This window comes from Rhipicephalus microplus, chromosome 5 (assembly GCF_043290135.1).
Source record: "Rhipicephalus microplus isolate Deutch F79 chromosome 5, USDA_Rmic, whole genome shotgun sequence".
Lineage (NCBI taxonomy): Eukaryota > Metazoa > Arthropoda > Arachnida > Ixodida > Ixodidae > Rhipicephalus > Rhipicephalus microplus.
This window is the reverse complement of record NC_134704.1, coordinates 24,805,309-24,820,372: the sequence shown is the minus strand read 5'-3', so window position 1 is coordinate 24,820,372 and position 15,064 is coordinate 24,805,309. Positions and strand designations below refer to the sequence as shown.

Here is a 15,064-nt window from a genome sequence, read left to right as displayed (position 1 = left end):
CAGACGCCGCAAAAAAAAAAATCGGTTCGAGAGTGATAAGCGTGAGGGCCCTTTCGGCAGACCTGGCCGCCGCCTATTTGGATTCGTCGCATTTTCGGCGGCCGGAATGCTCAATGTGAACGCGTCCTTATTACTGCGGTATCACATGTCGCACTGGGAGGCATGTGTGCAGGACGCGTGCGTTTGGGAAAGCATATGAAAGTTGCTTTCACAACATTTCCAAGCAGAGGAATTTATTTCCACTGTCTTTCCAAGCAGACGCGTGGATGTGTGGTACAACACCCGCCTTCCACGCAAACCACCCTGGTTCGATCCTCACTCACACTTAGAATAGTTTATTCTATTTGCATCTTTCTCAATTTTTTCGGTTACGCACAATATTTTTCGCTCACAATCAACGATGCCGACCCCCAACACCGACACAGGAATTTCTGCGAAACAAGTTCTTTAACGCTATCGCGTCAATATGTACTCCAAATTAAAACAACAAAACATAACAAAAACTACACAGACGTTTGGCCACACCTTATACGTTGCTCTGTCAAGTCGGAGTACACAATTTCAATCATGAACTCACCGGGCTTTTGGAACGTTTTTGCAATCCACGCCTGTATAGAACTTGCATCGCGAAGTGAAAAACGTATAAAATTCTTAAAATAAAAACAAAATTACCTTCTCCTGTAGCAGTAAAGCCACCGTATTTGTTTTCTTCAGAAGCAGTGTTGTGAAGCCACCGGGCTCATAGAAATTCGCATCGAAAATGCGATAGCCAGTAAATCAATAGCGTAGCCAGAAAACCACATTTCGATTGCGCATGAGCACACACCCAGCAACATAATTCATTGTAGGTGTACTGAACAAAGGAGCTCGTGTAAATGTATGGTGCTTCAGATATGTGATGTTATTGAGTTACATGACTATAGTTGCAGTTGTAGGCATTTGTTTTTGCTGTTATAAGATATATGGCATGAAGTTTGTGCTAATTGCCATAACGCTTGTTTATAATTCTCGTTGTGTGTTTTTTTGTTTTACTCAATTATGTTACTTCCATATTAAATGTATCTTTGCTGTTCACTTTCTGAATGGGACTGTGCAACGGCTCACAGTACTGTCACACGAAAATTAACGAAACAAAGTTTTATGTTGAATTACAACATATATCAAATTGATCCTTTTTTGTTTTGCTGCGAATTTTGTATGTGAGGATTCAACAGTATCGAGATTGCCCCGCCGCGGTGGTCTTGTGGCTAAGGTATTCGGCTGCTGACCCGCAGGTCGTGGGTTCGATTCCCAGCTGCGGCGGCTGCATTTCCGATGGAGGCGGAAATGTTGTAGGCCCGTGTGCTCAGATGTGGGCGCACGTTAAAGAACCCCAGGTGGTACAAATTTCCGGAGCCCTCCACTACGGCGTCTCTCATAAGCATATGGTGGTTTTGGGACGTTAAATCCCACAAATCAATCAACGGTATCGAGATTCTATTAAACAAGGACAGCGCAGGGTAGAGCATCATTGTCCAAAGAATTCTGTAAAAAACGTGTTCTGTTTTCGCACATCCTTCACGGTGCCGTCGTTATGACATCGGTGTGCCGGTCTCGAGAGTCCTTCAGGAAGGACGACATGCATTGTTTCTCGACGAACTCAGCCAGCGACGCGTGCTCGCAGAGCTGCTCCTCCCAGTCGCCAATCCTAGACCAGGTCACTGACTCAATGTCGTCCATGAAGCTGCCGAATTTGCGCTCGTAGCGTCGACGCAGCTCCTTCGTCACGTGATGCACCCAGAGAAGGTTGGTGAGTGGGTGGAAACCGCGCCAGTCGTTCCTGCAATAATGCCAGTTCATTTTATACATATACCCCTAACGGTCTTGTCTACGTGACCGTGGGCAAAAAAAAAAAGTAACTCGGCGTCGTGTCTAGAGGGTCAAGGGCACAAACCTAAATAGACGTTTTTCTTCAGAGTACGCTCTATAGGTTCAACTGCAATCGCTTCAACTCACAGACCAAGTTTATGCTTCTTAGACACGGGAGGGGGGGGGGGGGCAAACGAAAGAGAGGTCGACAGCAGGTTGTTGCTGTTGGATGACCACGCTTTGGATTACCCAAATCAATGCATCATGTCTATAAACGCGTCGAGTCAGACGCTTTTTTACAGTGAAATATGTGTGGCTAGTCTGAAAAATCTCACACAACACTTCTTGGCCGTCGCCCCAGGGGAATGTCTCACGCCATCCCTTTTGTGCGGATCGAACGCGGAAGAGCAATCAAATGACGTAGCAGTGGGTGATCGTTCTGGGCGTCGTTCAAAGCTTCGCTGTCCAACCTTGAATTGGAACCAGATGTTTTGTTTCTTTTTTTTGGGGGGGGGGGTGGAGGTCGTTCGCAGAATACCGGGCGGGAAAGCGCTAGAGAAAGCGGCTACTGTTCCAAGCAGCCGCTGGCATAGAATTGCTCTGCATAATATAGTGTAGCGAAGAGGCGGTAAATCAAGTGAGTTCGAGGAGGAGGGAAAAGAAGATGACAGAGGCTGAATCCTTGCGTGGCTTTGTATAGTATAGCTTTCCAAAGGAATAGAAAGGAGAAGTGAGTGTGTGCGGGAGGTAGGGTAGGATGAGAGAGGGTAAAGAATTGCATAGCGCTTGCGTGTGGGCAATTTTCGATCCGTTGCCTCTAAAGTTTGCGCTAAAGTAGCGTCGTTGTATAGTATTATGTAGAAAGGGAATGGGCAAGAGAGAGAAGTGAGGGTGAAGAAGAGCGGTGTGAAGGCAAGAGGGAGAGGTAAAGCATAGCAGAGCCATGTATAGTGTAGTCAAAGCCTTGACGGACTCTGGTATAACATAGCAAGGGGGTGCGAAATGGAAGTCAAGTCGAGGAGGAGGGGAAGGTCACCAGTTCCGCTGTATCCTCAGTCTTTGCGCAACTAGTGTGTAGTGGCCCCAAAACTTTTTTGTTTCGCTGTACACACACTGCAGCACTTTATAGGGCTATAGCAGGAAGGGGGGATATAAAATTAAGGACATAGCGAAAGAGAATGCTCAACGGCGATCACCGCGGAATCGATCTTAATCAAACGACGGGTCCTACCGGGCAGTGCGTTCTAGGATTCAATAGTCCTGGGAGCTGCTTAGATTTGTGGGGTTTAACGTCCCGAAACCACTATATGATCATGAGAGACGCCGTAGTGGAGGGCTCCGGAAATTTTGACCACCTGAGGTTCTTTAACGTGCACCCAAATCTGAGTACACGGGCCTACAACATTTCCGCCTCCATCGGAAATGCAGCCGCCGCAGCCGGGATTTTGAACCCGCGACCTGCGGGTCAGCAGCCGAGTACCTTAGCCACTAGACCACCGCGGCGGGGCGTCCTGGGAGCTGCTTGAAAGTGTTAGCGCGAGCGAAAACGACCAGTAAGTTCAGCTCGTTACTGCTGCTCGTGACTAAAAGACTTTGCTCGCGATGAATATATAAGGGTGGTGTGGTGACTGTAAGAACGAATGGGCAATTGTTACAGATTTAAGCTGAAAAAATACGTTGAATCGACAGTTTCCATTAATTAAGAACGGGGAAAGTACGGAAACGAGGAACTTTTCTTTGCATTGTGTGCGCATTGCGGCTGCATGCGTCTCAGCACTTAAGCATATAGTACTCCGATCTGAAGATTGTCTTTCTTTGGTGGCGCAAAGAGCTATAGTCTTATGGTTACCCGGACTTAATTTGTGCGTTAGGTACAATTAGGATGTATGTGTGCCTACCTTCCGAACGCGGAGAGATCGAAATAAGAAGCATCTAGGGGAGGAACAGAAAACTTGCAGCAAGGAAGTTATGAGGAAAGAAAACCGTGCCTGTTACCTTACTATTTCTTCCATGTTCCTGTTCGTGAACCGAACTGCGCGCTCAACGTTATCGTGGAAGTCGTTTTCGACCGTCCTGTAGATTCGTCTGGCACCTACAATAGTTAAAGAAGAAAGAAAAGAAAATCAAGTGTACGAACGAGGTGTTCACATCAGACTGCCTGTGAAATGTTAAAAGGCACAAATATATTTTATTTTGTTTGCTTTTTTTAAAAACATTATTAGTATGTTTTTTTCTTCTGTGCATAATAAAACACGGCCCGATCGGAACGCCCGAATTTGAGTTTCCAATTCGCTCGTGGTTAAACACGTAAAGAACTTCAGTGCATATATGCAGACATAAGTGTCGTGCGTTGGTAACCATGCACTGCTGTGTTATGATAACAAAGGTACCTGAGAAATAACGCTTTGTTAGGGGCTGTCAGTATATAGGAAACAGTGGCTGAGCACGAAAATTGGTCCCGCACTTGCGATTTACGCGAAAAATCACGTATTCGCTTTCTCTCCTATAGGGTCCTGGGCAGGTCCTTAGCCAGGATGAGAACGGGCTAGGGGCCTGGCTTCTCCTCCCTCTAAAATTCGTACAGAGGAAGGGGGTGTTTTAAAATTGATGAAAATAGGTGTTTTTCGAGGCCAAGAACAAGTACCCCCCTCCCCTTCCCCCCCCCCAAAAAAAAATTCTGGCTGAGGGCCTGGTCCTGGGATATACGCGCATGTGCTTAGATCACACCATGGCTTAGATTTAGGTGCACTCCTAGAAACACCAGTTAGTTAAAATTCCCGGAGTTTTCCGCTACAGTGTCCCTTACAAACATCTCGTGGTTTTTGAACTTAAAACGTTATCGGCCAGCTTGCCAAGCAGCCACTTGGTTGCGTTGCCATGGCGACGAAGGCGCCACTTCGTTATCGTGACACTGACCATCGGCGAGACGAGCCGAGGCGCCTCCCGCCACGGACACCCCCACGCCCCACGTGGGCATGACGTGGTTACGGCCGCCGATGCTGAAGCGGCTGCTCGATTCGGCGAGCTCGTGGCGCTTGACGAACACGCGGCGCAGCCAGAGGGCGCGGTGTTCGAACCGGAGCGCTGCTTCGGCCACGGCCAGAGTCAGCGCCACCTGGTGCAATACGCTCCAGAGCTGCAGAGGGTTCTCTAGCTGCGCAGAAAGGACATAGAGATGCTAAATCATTATAGTTTTTTTTGTTCATTGACTAAGTTCCAGAGAATACGGTTCCGGACGATTCGTCGCACACATTCGCACGTGTTATGGCAATCTGCCCCGTTGTTTTTTTCGTCTCGTGGCACGAAAAATGCGTGCTCAAGAAAGTTCACAAATTGATCTCTCACAAGTCAAACTTTAATAAAAATTATTCTTGGGGTATAACGTCTTAAAACCACCATATGATTATGAGACACACCGTAGTGGAGGGCTCCGGAAATTTCAATTACCCGTGGTTCTTTAACGTTGACGTAAATGTAAGCACACGGGCCTGAAGCATTTTCGCCTCCATAGAAAATGCTACCGCCGCGAGCGGGATTCGAACCCGCGATCTGAGGGTCGGATGGCGAGTGCCCTAGCCACAAGACCACCATGGCGGGTAGAGGTCAGCTTATGTTTGTCTCTATTATAGTCAAGGTTAAATGCTATAGTCTGAAATTACGACCTGGTAGTCACGAATTATTACTCGGCTTTGCAATTTACCCATACGTCTCGAAACACTTCACAGTAAAGATGTGTTCCTGTGGCATTTGCACTTTAACAGGGCCAGTAATGCCGATGCACACCTTCGACGAAGCCAGTGGAAACGCTCATCCCTCATTCTTCTTCCGGAGCCCCTGACGCTCGTACCAAACGGTTGTGCCTGACTACAACAATCAACTTTGTAGACGGAGTGAAGCCGTTGCAAACCATGCCCGTACCTCGATCTGGTCGAGTGGAACGCCAGCGTACGACATGTGCCAGACCAAGTACGCCCGTGGCGTTTGATCTGCGAGAGACAGTATATGAAAGCACGCTGATTTGTACTGACACCAAGAACAGACTGTATCTTACATATCGTAAATGGTGTGCAATTCCACATACTACCATACATGAGCGTTGAATGTTACAGACTTCACGGACGTCGTTAAATAGAGCAACCGCCAGTCGCTGATGTATACAAGCTGCTTCCAAAGTTGCGCCACACACTCTGCCTGTCATGTGTGTTCTTCACGCAAAGTCTATAGGCCTGTTCTTCACGCTTTGGTAGTGTCGGAGACTCTTGAAATACAAAACAGGTGACCTAAGCCTCCAGGTGGCTTCTCCCTTCGTCAATTTGTTCACTTTAGTGTAAGTATCAGTTTCGGATACCTCTGACCTCTGTACAACATGTATTGATTGTAGTTTACAAAATAGGGCCAGATAGGAGAAGACGACGTGGAGCCGCAACGGTGCCATCTTCTCATGCTGTTGCCAGATTGACTAGGTAAATTGTCAGCGTTCTAAATACATTACGTAACTTTACCAGAGTTCTGTGTAACGCGTTACAGTTAATTGATTAGTTGCAATCCAATTAATCCAATTACATTTTCTTATCAATTCTGTGTGCCTGCTTTTTTTTTTCAAGATCAAGTTGTAACCAATCTTCAAGCAGTTCTCGTCTCGAAAAATAAGCGACCGCTCAATAGGCACCCTCCTCCGTAGGCACCCCCATAGGAGTTTTTGCAGGGCCTTTTTTAAACACGAAAGTGAATTATGCCGGTGTCCACCAAGACTGCCCCCCCCCCTTTCTTTTTTTATAACAAAATGGACGTGCCAACGCTAGATTACACCGTGCCGCGCGTTAAGTGATGCCAGCATGCAATTCTTTACAACTGTAAAGCTGGCTTTGTTGCAAGCGTTATCTAATGACGGTGTGGCCGACTTTAAACCTGCGCATCACGCTCACATTTTGTGTAGTTGTAGCTTACATATCGTCACGTTGCGGCTAATGGGAAGGCTCGAAGACACATATTTCGCACGCAGTATTTATTTGAAAATACGTCTATTGCTGCCACTAGTGAAGTAAACACACAGTGCGGCGAAGCCTACTTGCAGAGTAGATTGGTGGCCCACAAGTATTGATGGCCACTCGCCTATAGCTTATACGTAGTTCACTAACATTCTTGATATTCCTTATAATTTCTGTTGCAAACAACAGACCTGTAAGATGGCGTGATACTAAACTCAAAGTCTTTCTTTTTGCTGTGATGTCGCTCGCTGCAGTAGGCGTTAGCTGAAACATCAAAGCGTTATCGTGTCCTTGCACGAGTTAATACATACGTCGCACGTCTATCTGCGTCTCAGCATTGACTCATCACTCTGAAACGTGATGCTTGCAGCTTACGAATACCTCTCCATCGTCACACTATTGTAAACAGAGACGCAATCTTACTGTGCCGTCGAAACGCCGGCACAGCAAGATCGGGTTCCTCTGCAAGGAATCCTCCGTTACCTGATTCTCTTGCACGTCTTGCATACTTCTGCTTGCTTTCGACCTCCTTTTCTCGGGCCTTGAGAAGTTTTTCAGGGTACGAGTCGAACACGCAGTTGACGCTGCGAAAAAAATGAAAGAAAAGAAAGCAATACAGCAAGGCATCAAGATTGGATAGAATTTTTTTTTTTCGTTACGAATGAGGGAAGCATAAGAGCTTTTCACCAGCCGTGCTTTTATAGACCACGATTGTGACGCGAGTCGTTTCCTTACCTTTTGAGCTCCACGAAGCCATCTGTGTGATACGCAAGCCCGTTCCTTAAGTCTGAGAGACTCCTGCGTGGCCGAAAGTTAGAGACAAAGGTGAGGAAACCTGCGACTCTCATCGCCAGTTTGCAACATCCGTACGTTTAGTCGTACCCGTGTTCTACGCAATAGCTTCGGCCACAGAATGCGAGGACAATGCAACAGAATGCAACGACAATGCGTGGCTAGTTCTCGGGCACCTACTTCAGCGAGTCTGTCACGTCTAAACGTGGAATGTGGATGCTGACGTTTGTACTCAGAACCATGCTCAGGATGCCTACGTCAACTTTTTCCCCTACTAAATAAAGTACCTTATCACAACGTGGAGCCGCAACTTATCTGTACGCAGCAGCCCCGCCGCGGTGGTCTAGTGGCTAAGGTACTCGGCTGCTGACCCGCAGGTCGCGGGATCGTATCGCGGCTGCGGCGGCTGCATTTCCGATGGAGGCGGAAATGTTAGAGGCCCGTGTACTCAGATTTGGGTGCACGTTAAAGAACCCCAGGTGGTCAAAATTTCCGGAGTCAAACCCCCTGGGTCAAACCCCAGGTGGTCAAAATTTATTTATTTATTTATTTATTTATTTATTTATTTATTTATTTATTTATTTATTTATTTATTTATTTATTTATTTATTTATTTATTTATTTATTTATTTATTTGGTAATACTGTCAACCCTCATAGAGGGTCATAACACAGAGGACATACATAAAGAATGTACAATGTTCATAAAGTTTGTTAATATCTCGACAACTCCCATTGAAAACTGGTACTCTCTTAATTAACAACTCAACATTCAAATAACAATTCAAGAACAATTCAAAATTCACAGTCATTTTTCAAAATATTTGCTATGAACATAAACTCGCTTACATCACTTGGCACTGAAAAAAATAATTTAGCAATCAGGTAAATGCGCTTCTACAGCATTTTCGAAGTCAGTGACATCTTTTAAAAAAACAATTTCGTTCGGCAATTTGTTCCACATTTCTATTAAAGATCTAGGAAAAAAGAATATCGAAATGTGTCAGTATTTGTACGGTACGGTATTTCAATTTTAAAAAAATCATAGCAACACTGTAGTTAAGAAACCGCAAATAATGTCCCCTATGCCTCCCTTGGCTTAATTGTCGGTCGGTTTCAATTGTTGTCGTTCATAGTACAGAAAGCGAGCCCCTTGGACCACGCCCCTACTATCGTGTTTAATAGAGGTATATATAAGACCCCTTCCACGCTGTGTTTCAAGCAACGCCAAACTACGCGTATACTTCACGGCTCATACTCACGATGCAGTCTTTATTTCGTGAATCAGGCGATCATGCGAATCGGGCGTGAGGTCGAGCGGCACCACCTTGAGGACGCTGTCGCCCGTACGAGTGCGGACGCGGAAGATTTCAGAGTTCCGGCCATCCGCAATCTTCTTGAGCCTGTCTCCACTTTTTAAGGAACTTGAAGAGCGAGGAAGACGAAAAAATAACAATACAAGGTATCTAAGTTCACCCCGGGATCTTGCAATGTACGAAACGAGGAAGATACAAAATCAGTAAAGCAAGATTTATTGTTCGTTGCATGTTTTATGCGCGCGTCTGTGCTTCGGTGTGTGCTTTTCTTCGTGCTTCACTCTGTACTTGTTTTCACCAAGCGTTACGAAAAGTTTAGTATCCCATTGATAACTTGCCCACGAAACTGCGCTCCTGAAGTAAAGCAACATCCCGCCGCGGTGGTCTAGTGGCTAAGGTACTCGGCTGCTGACCCGCACGCCGCGGGATCGAATCCTGGCTGCGGCGGCTGCATTTCCGATGGAGGCGGAAAGGCTGTAAGCCCGTGTGTTAGGACTTGGGTGCACGTTAAAGAACCCCAGGTGGTCGAAATTTCCGGAGTCCTCTACTACGGCGTCTCTCATAATATCATACGGTGGTTTTGGGACGTTGAACCCCACATATCAATCAATCAATCAATCAATCAATCAATCAATCAAACAATTAAGTAAAGCAACGTTCTCTTTTATTACACAAGTGAAAGCGAGATTTCTTGGAGCCGACTATACTTCTCCCCGTGTTTGTGAGGTGAGTACCCGTTGTACTGCGAAGTGAAATGAATATGACGCCGCATATTTCGTGAAATTATTGACTTATTCAAGCGACGAAAAGCAGTTTGAGCAAAGTAAACCCAACCTGCACACTGAAAAAATAGATTAGGCTTCGTTCGGCTACGCCGGGCTATGCGAGCGAAAGCTGGTTTACTTGAATATGCTTGTTTATCCTCTACACTCAATTTACAAGCAATTCTTACACTGACGCGTTCAGGGTGCTATTTGTTATTATTTTTTTTCTGCAGGCGAATGTTTCTTGAAAGTAACGTTTCTCCTACCTGAAACTTACTTAAATGTTTCGTATCGGTAATTAAGCTGGCATTATTATATCACATGATACGATAAGTGTACATGCAAACTCCATAAGCTTATCATTTTGCCTTTTATTTCTGCATGTAATTTATTATGTGACAGTGTAACATGGGACTGCTTATTGTATTATTCCTCAGCGGATATTGATGGACGCAGCAGGTGTCAGCAACAGGTCGTTGCGGGTGAAAATTACTTGGCTAAAGCTGAATCATTAAGGTATACAATACGAGGAAAGCCTAGAGATGCAAGGTTGGATGCAATCAGCAATGTCCCAGAGACATCTCCCTAGCTCTTGTACATGCTAAGTGCCCTCTAGAATATGTGCGAACATGGCAGAAAACCTAAAATGTATTCTAATATATTTGATATATTTTAAATTTTTAAACATCAACAAACAAGAGCGAATGTATACAAAGCTATAATATTTCTGTGCATCGACGTAACGCTTCTTTTTTTTTTTGTCCTCGAATACAGTATTGCGTTTGTTCTTGTGCTTCTGAAACTCCGCTCCAACTATTCTATAAGATATACACCATATTTGGGCACTTTCGATGTGCTAAACGTTCACGGAGAAAGAAAATAAACGCATAAAATGTTACCAAGACTGCTTACATGCTGTTGAAAAGGCGCGAGAACGTTATGAATGACCGTTGTCTACAGGCGGATAATAAGTCTTCGAATTGAGCGTCAGTATCGGGGTACATCTCAGTCCGAGACGGCAACCGGTAGGGCACGGCGAAGCCACTAGAACCCGGGGTTGAAGAAAGCTCATAATCCTGCGCACAAACAAAGCATTTCTAAGGTTGAACTTGTACTCTTGACTGCCAAGCAAGTGAGACCTGAATAGAGGCAAACAGGTGACGTGGAATACTGTGCTTTAATGGAGCTCTAACACTTTGTTTTATGGGTGAAAAATGAAATTGAAATGTGATTTAGCGGTAAATGCAAAACAGATGTGTTAGGATTACTTTAAATCACTTACGATTACCCGTAATCACCTTTATAATGCACACTGCTAAAAATTAAGATTAAATTAACCAACACTAACCACCGGATAGCCAAAATTACACTAGACAGCTGTAACCAGGACGAGCCGACGTCGGTCAGTATTTGCAAACATTTGTATAATAGTAAAATACATATATGCCAACCACAATATATCGATCGGCTTCATACGAACTCTGAGCCCTTTGATTTTTTTAACTCTGTCCTTCTTGATCCGTACGCACTAAAATGTACAAAAAAGATTGATGCGAACACCTACCAACAGCTCGTCGTCTTGAAACTGCGTCCATACGGCGCTGCTACGATAAGACGACCAGGACGCCTCGCTCATATCATCCGCATTACCATCGCCATGTGCTGCGGCCGATCTTTCGGCCTGCTGCTGATTCCGTGCCCAAAGACGGGAACGGTGCCACCGGTACACGGCACACACGAAGATCAGCCCCGAGCAGGCGACCAACACCAGGCTACTCCCGAATTGCGTTGGGGATTCAGGCTGCGAAGGCGATACGGAGGAGGTCTCCAAATAAATCAGCTCGTGGTGGTGCTGCTGCTGATGATGACAGCGGCATCACATTTTTTTTCTCAAAGTCAACTTCTCCTTTTCTTCACGTGCTTTTTGCTGTAATGCAAGTGTACACACACACACACACACACACACACACACACACACACACACACACACACACACACACACACACACACACACACACACACACGCACGCACACACACACACGCACACACACGCACACACACGCACACACACGCACACACACACACGCACGCACACACACGCACACACACACACACACACGCACACACGCGCACACGCACACACACACACACACGCACGCACGCACACACACACACACACACACACACACACTCACACACACACACACACACACACACATTACGGCTCATAAAAATACCAAGATCACTTCAGTTCGAGATTCAATTACGGAATCTGACCTACAGCATCCATACTTTCGATACTCGAATATACTTATAAAGTAATATCTGGTTTTCACGTCCCAGAACCACGATATTATTATGAGACGCCGTAGCGAAGGGCTCTGGAAATTTCGGCCATCATACAGTAGACGGGCCTTCCACCGTTGCGCTTCGACCGAAATGAGACCGCTGCGGCCGACATCGAATCCGTGACCTTTGGGTCACCACGCAGCAGCCGAGCAATGTAACCTATGATCCAATCAGGTGAGCACATTTGGAAACCAATGATCACTGTTACATAACGAGGCACCAAGAGTGTTGGAAAGTGGTCACACCCTGTTTGAATGCCGATTAAGAAAGCCTGCGTCATTCTTTACCAGCATTGTTCAAATACCTTCAGTTTTTTTCATTTTGATCTTTTTATTTGTTCCCCTACTTCACTTAGGTCTATATTTGAGGAGTAAAACTAACTTATCCTGCTATCATGTTTTTTTTACTATTGTGCTGTGCATTTATTATGAGATAATTACATGGTTTAAATGCGAAGCATTTCTTAGCGAACATTGGCGACTTCGAATCTATCTATCTATCTATCTATCTATCTATCTATCTATCTATCTATCTATCTATCTATCTATCTATCTATCTATCTATCTATCTATCTATCTATCTATCTATCTATCTATCTATCTATCTATCTATCTATCTATCTATCTATCTATCTATCTATCTATCTATCTATTTATCTGCTTACGTTTGGGCGCTCTCGTGTTCCCCCCCTTTAACTTAGCGTGAACCAAAATTAAAATGGGAGGGTAAGATAGTTAGACGAATATGACGCGCTGGTCAAGGCATGAATAATGTCACGATCCCGTCGCGCACGTCGTCAAACACTTCCCACCAGACAGTGGCACATACCCACGGGCGGGTATGTGCCGCTGGTATGCGGGTATGTGCCACAGGTGGTTGACACTAAGTATCTAAGTATCTACCCAGAAACGACGAGAACACTTATGGACAATCTTTAAGAATTAACCGACATCGTAGCGTCGATCCGACGAAAGCGAATAATAAATGTCAGGGTCCCAGCTGCAATCGAACGAAAGCATTCTGCGTGGAAATGAAGCATTCTACCACAGAGCTATATACGCCAGGTCTAGGAACTACTTTTCAAATAGACGCAAATATTCGTGAAACGTCAACGGTGGTTGCAGTGCTGAGGCAGCACTGCTGCCTACTCATTTTTATAAACATTACATATGTGCTCCTTTGATACAGCCGTCACGTCGGGTTAACGTCAATTGTGGTTAGGTGTCATGCGCTGAAGTTGATTTATGTGGCAGTATCCAGGACCAGCATCCTCGCGAGCATCAGCGCTTCATTTCAGCTTCTGGTGTTGCTAATACGCATGTTCCAGTTGGCATCGTTGCGCAAGTGCAAACAACTGGTTATATAAACATCTGCGACTCTTCAACATATGTGTGTGCGTGCAACATTTTTGCATATATTTAGCGTCATTTCATGACGTGTCGCTCAACAAAAAAATTGCAACGCGGTCCCCTTCCTTCCGCATGCATCGCATAAACGTCGATTCCCAGGTACGTGGCATCTGCTGATTTTTTTTACTTTTTTATTGCTGTTGCCCATACGCCAAACACATGGGGCTGCAGACTAGTGAAGCCACCCGTTGGCATCCATTTTTTTTTTCGTTGTCCATCACCCATGAATTAATAAAGGGTGAATATGAAGATTTGACTTCATTTGAAGGCGATACGATGAGGCCGCCATATACGTACTTACTTTTACGCAAATTTCAATTGACTTCCATTTATTTAGACTTAGGACTTCAAGAGAAGATACACATTATCATTTCACGCACACTTTACAATACGCGCTCTCGTCAGTAAACCTAGAATATAATTAACTAAAGTTTCTTATTCTTCAAAACTAATAAATTTTGCTGGCCACACGATATTATATATCTGTTCCTGCTGTGTTACTCTGAACAGATTGTTAAATTTATTGCTGTATATAATCCTTCATCGGGGAAAGTTTTCTGCTGACTGGAGGATCGACGGTGAGTAACTCACAGTTTGTGAAAGATAAGGTTGAATGTCTATTTGGAATCAGCTTCTATTTCCACGTTATTATGCTGACGCAAACTTGTTTTAACAGACTGTTTCAAAGATATATTGTCAATACATTCATAGTCAAGAAATGAATAAATCCACATAGTATTTACGCCAGGTGCCGACACGTTTTTACCCAAACATGTGGTTAGGGCTTTATGTCTCCATGAAGATTTTTCCCGCTCAAAATTCGAATTGTACATTTATCTTCTTCTAATGCATTCAAAAGTTACGGTTTAAAGGAGAACTCCGGCGATTTTTTGATATTCACCATCTTCGATCAAAACTTCAACATACGCTCTCTTTGGAAACTTGATATGTGCCAACTTATACAACCGCAAGTCGATTAGTAGTTAAGAAAATGGATTTGTATAATTGGTGGTGAATTCCGAAACACGTCTGTAAAGGCGGGCCTCCCTGCGCGTGTGACGTAAAGTGCCACACTTCTCCAACGCCGCCTCGCCCGGTAGAGGGATGCAGCGCACTTACTTCTACGATTGATTGATATGTGGGGTTTAACGTCCCAAAACCACCATATGATTATGAGAGACGCCGTAGTGGAGGGCTCCGGAAATTTCGACCACCTGGGGTTCTTTAACGTGCACCCAAATCTGAGCACACGGGCCTACAGCATTTCCGCCTCCATCGGAAATGCAGCCGCCGCAGCCGGGATTCGAACCCGCGACCTGCACTTACTTCTACGAGGCGACGATGACGCGAGCATGTGTGTGCGCACTTGCGGAGGAAAAGGGGAACGGGTAGCTACCCCCTTAATCACCTAAGAAGAGGAGGGGGGCTGATTCAGTCCCAGACATTGACATAATGGGGGATGCGGAAGCGCTGCGACTTCAGGGGGAGGGGGACGTTAAATCAGCCTCTTACATTGACAAAATGGAAATGCTCTGCAACAAGTCCCCCCACCCCCTCCCCCCCCCCCACCACCACCACTCGAAAAGGAAACCTGCGCA

General features: G+C 45.2%; 1 protein-coding gene and 1 long non-coding RNA gene across 2 annotated transcripts; both read right to left on the bottom strand.

The window, feature by feature from the left end:
* Window positions 1–1,557: 1,557 nt before the first annotated feature.
* Window positions 1,558–5,802, bottom strand: LOC142817220 (serine/threonine-protein kinase haspin-like). The gene is made up of 4 exons (XM_075894279.1): window positions 5,767–5,802; window positions 4,765–5,002; window positions 3,844–3,940; window positions 1,558–1,819 (listed from the first exon to the last, which is right to left on the bottom strand). The coding sequence occupies exons 1-4, from the start codon at window positions 5,800–5,802 to the stop codon at window positions 1,558–1,560; spliced, it is 633 nt and encodes a 210-aa protein (XP_075750394.1).
* A 1,523-nt stretch (window positions 5,803–7,325) lies between these two features.
* On the bottom strand, window positions 7,326–9,010 carry LOC142817231 (uncharacterized). The gene is made up of 3 exons (XR_012895121.1): window positions 8,890–9,010; window positions 7,572–7,634; window positions 7,326–7,420 (listed from the first exon to the last, which is right to left on the bottom strand). It is a non-coding gene; the product is annotated as an uncharacterized LOC142817231 (long non-coding RNA).
* Window positions 9,011–15,064: the final 6,054 nt, after the last annotated feature.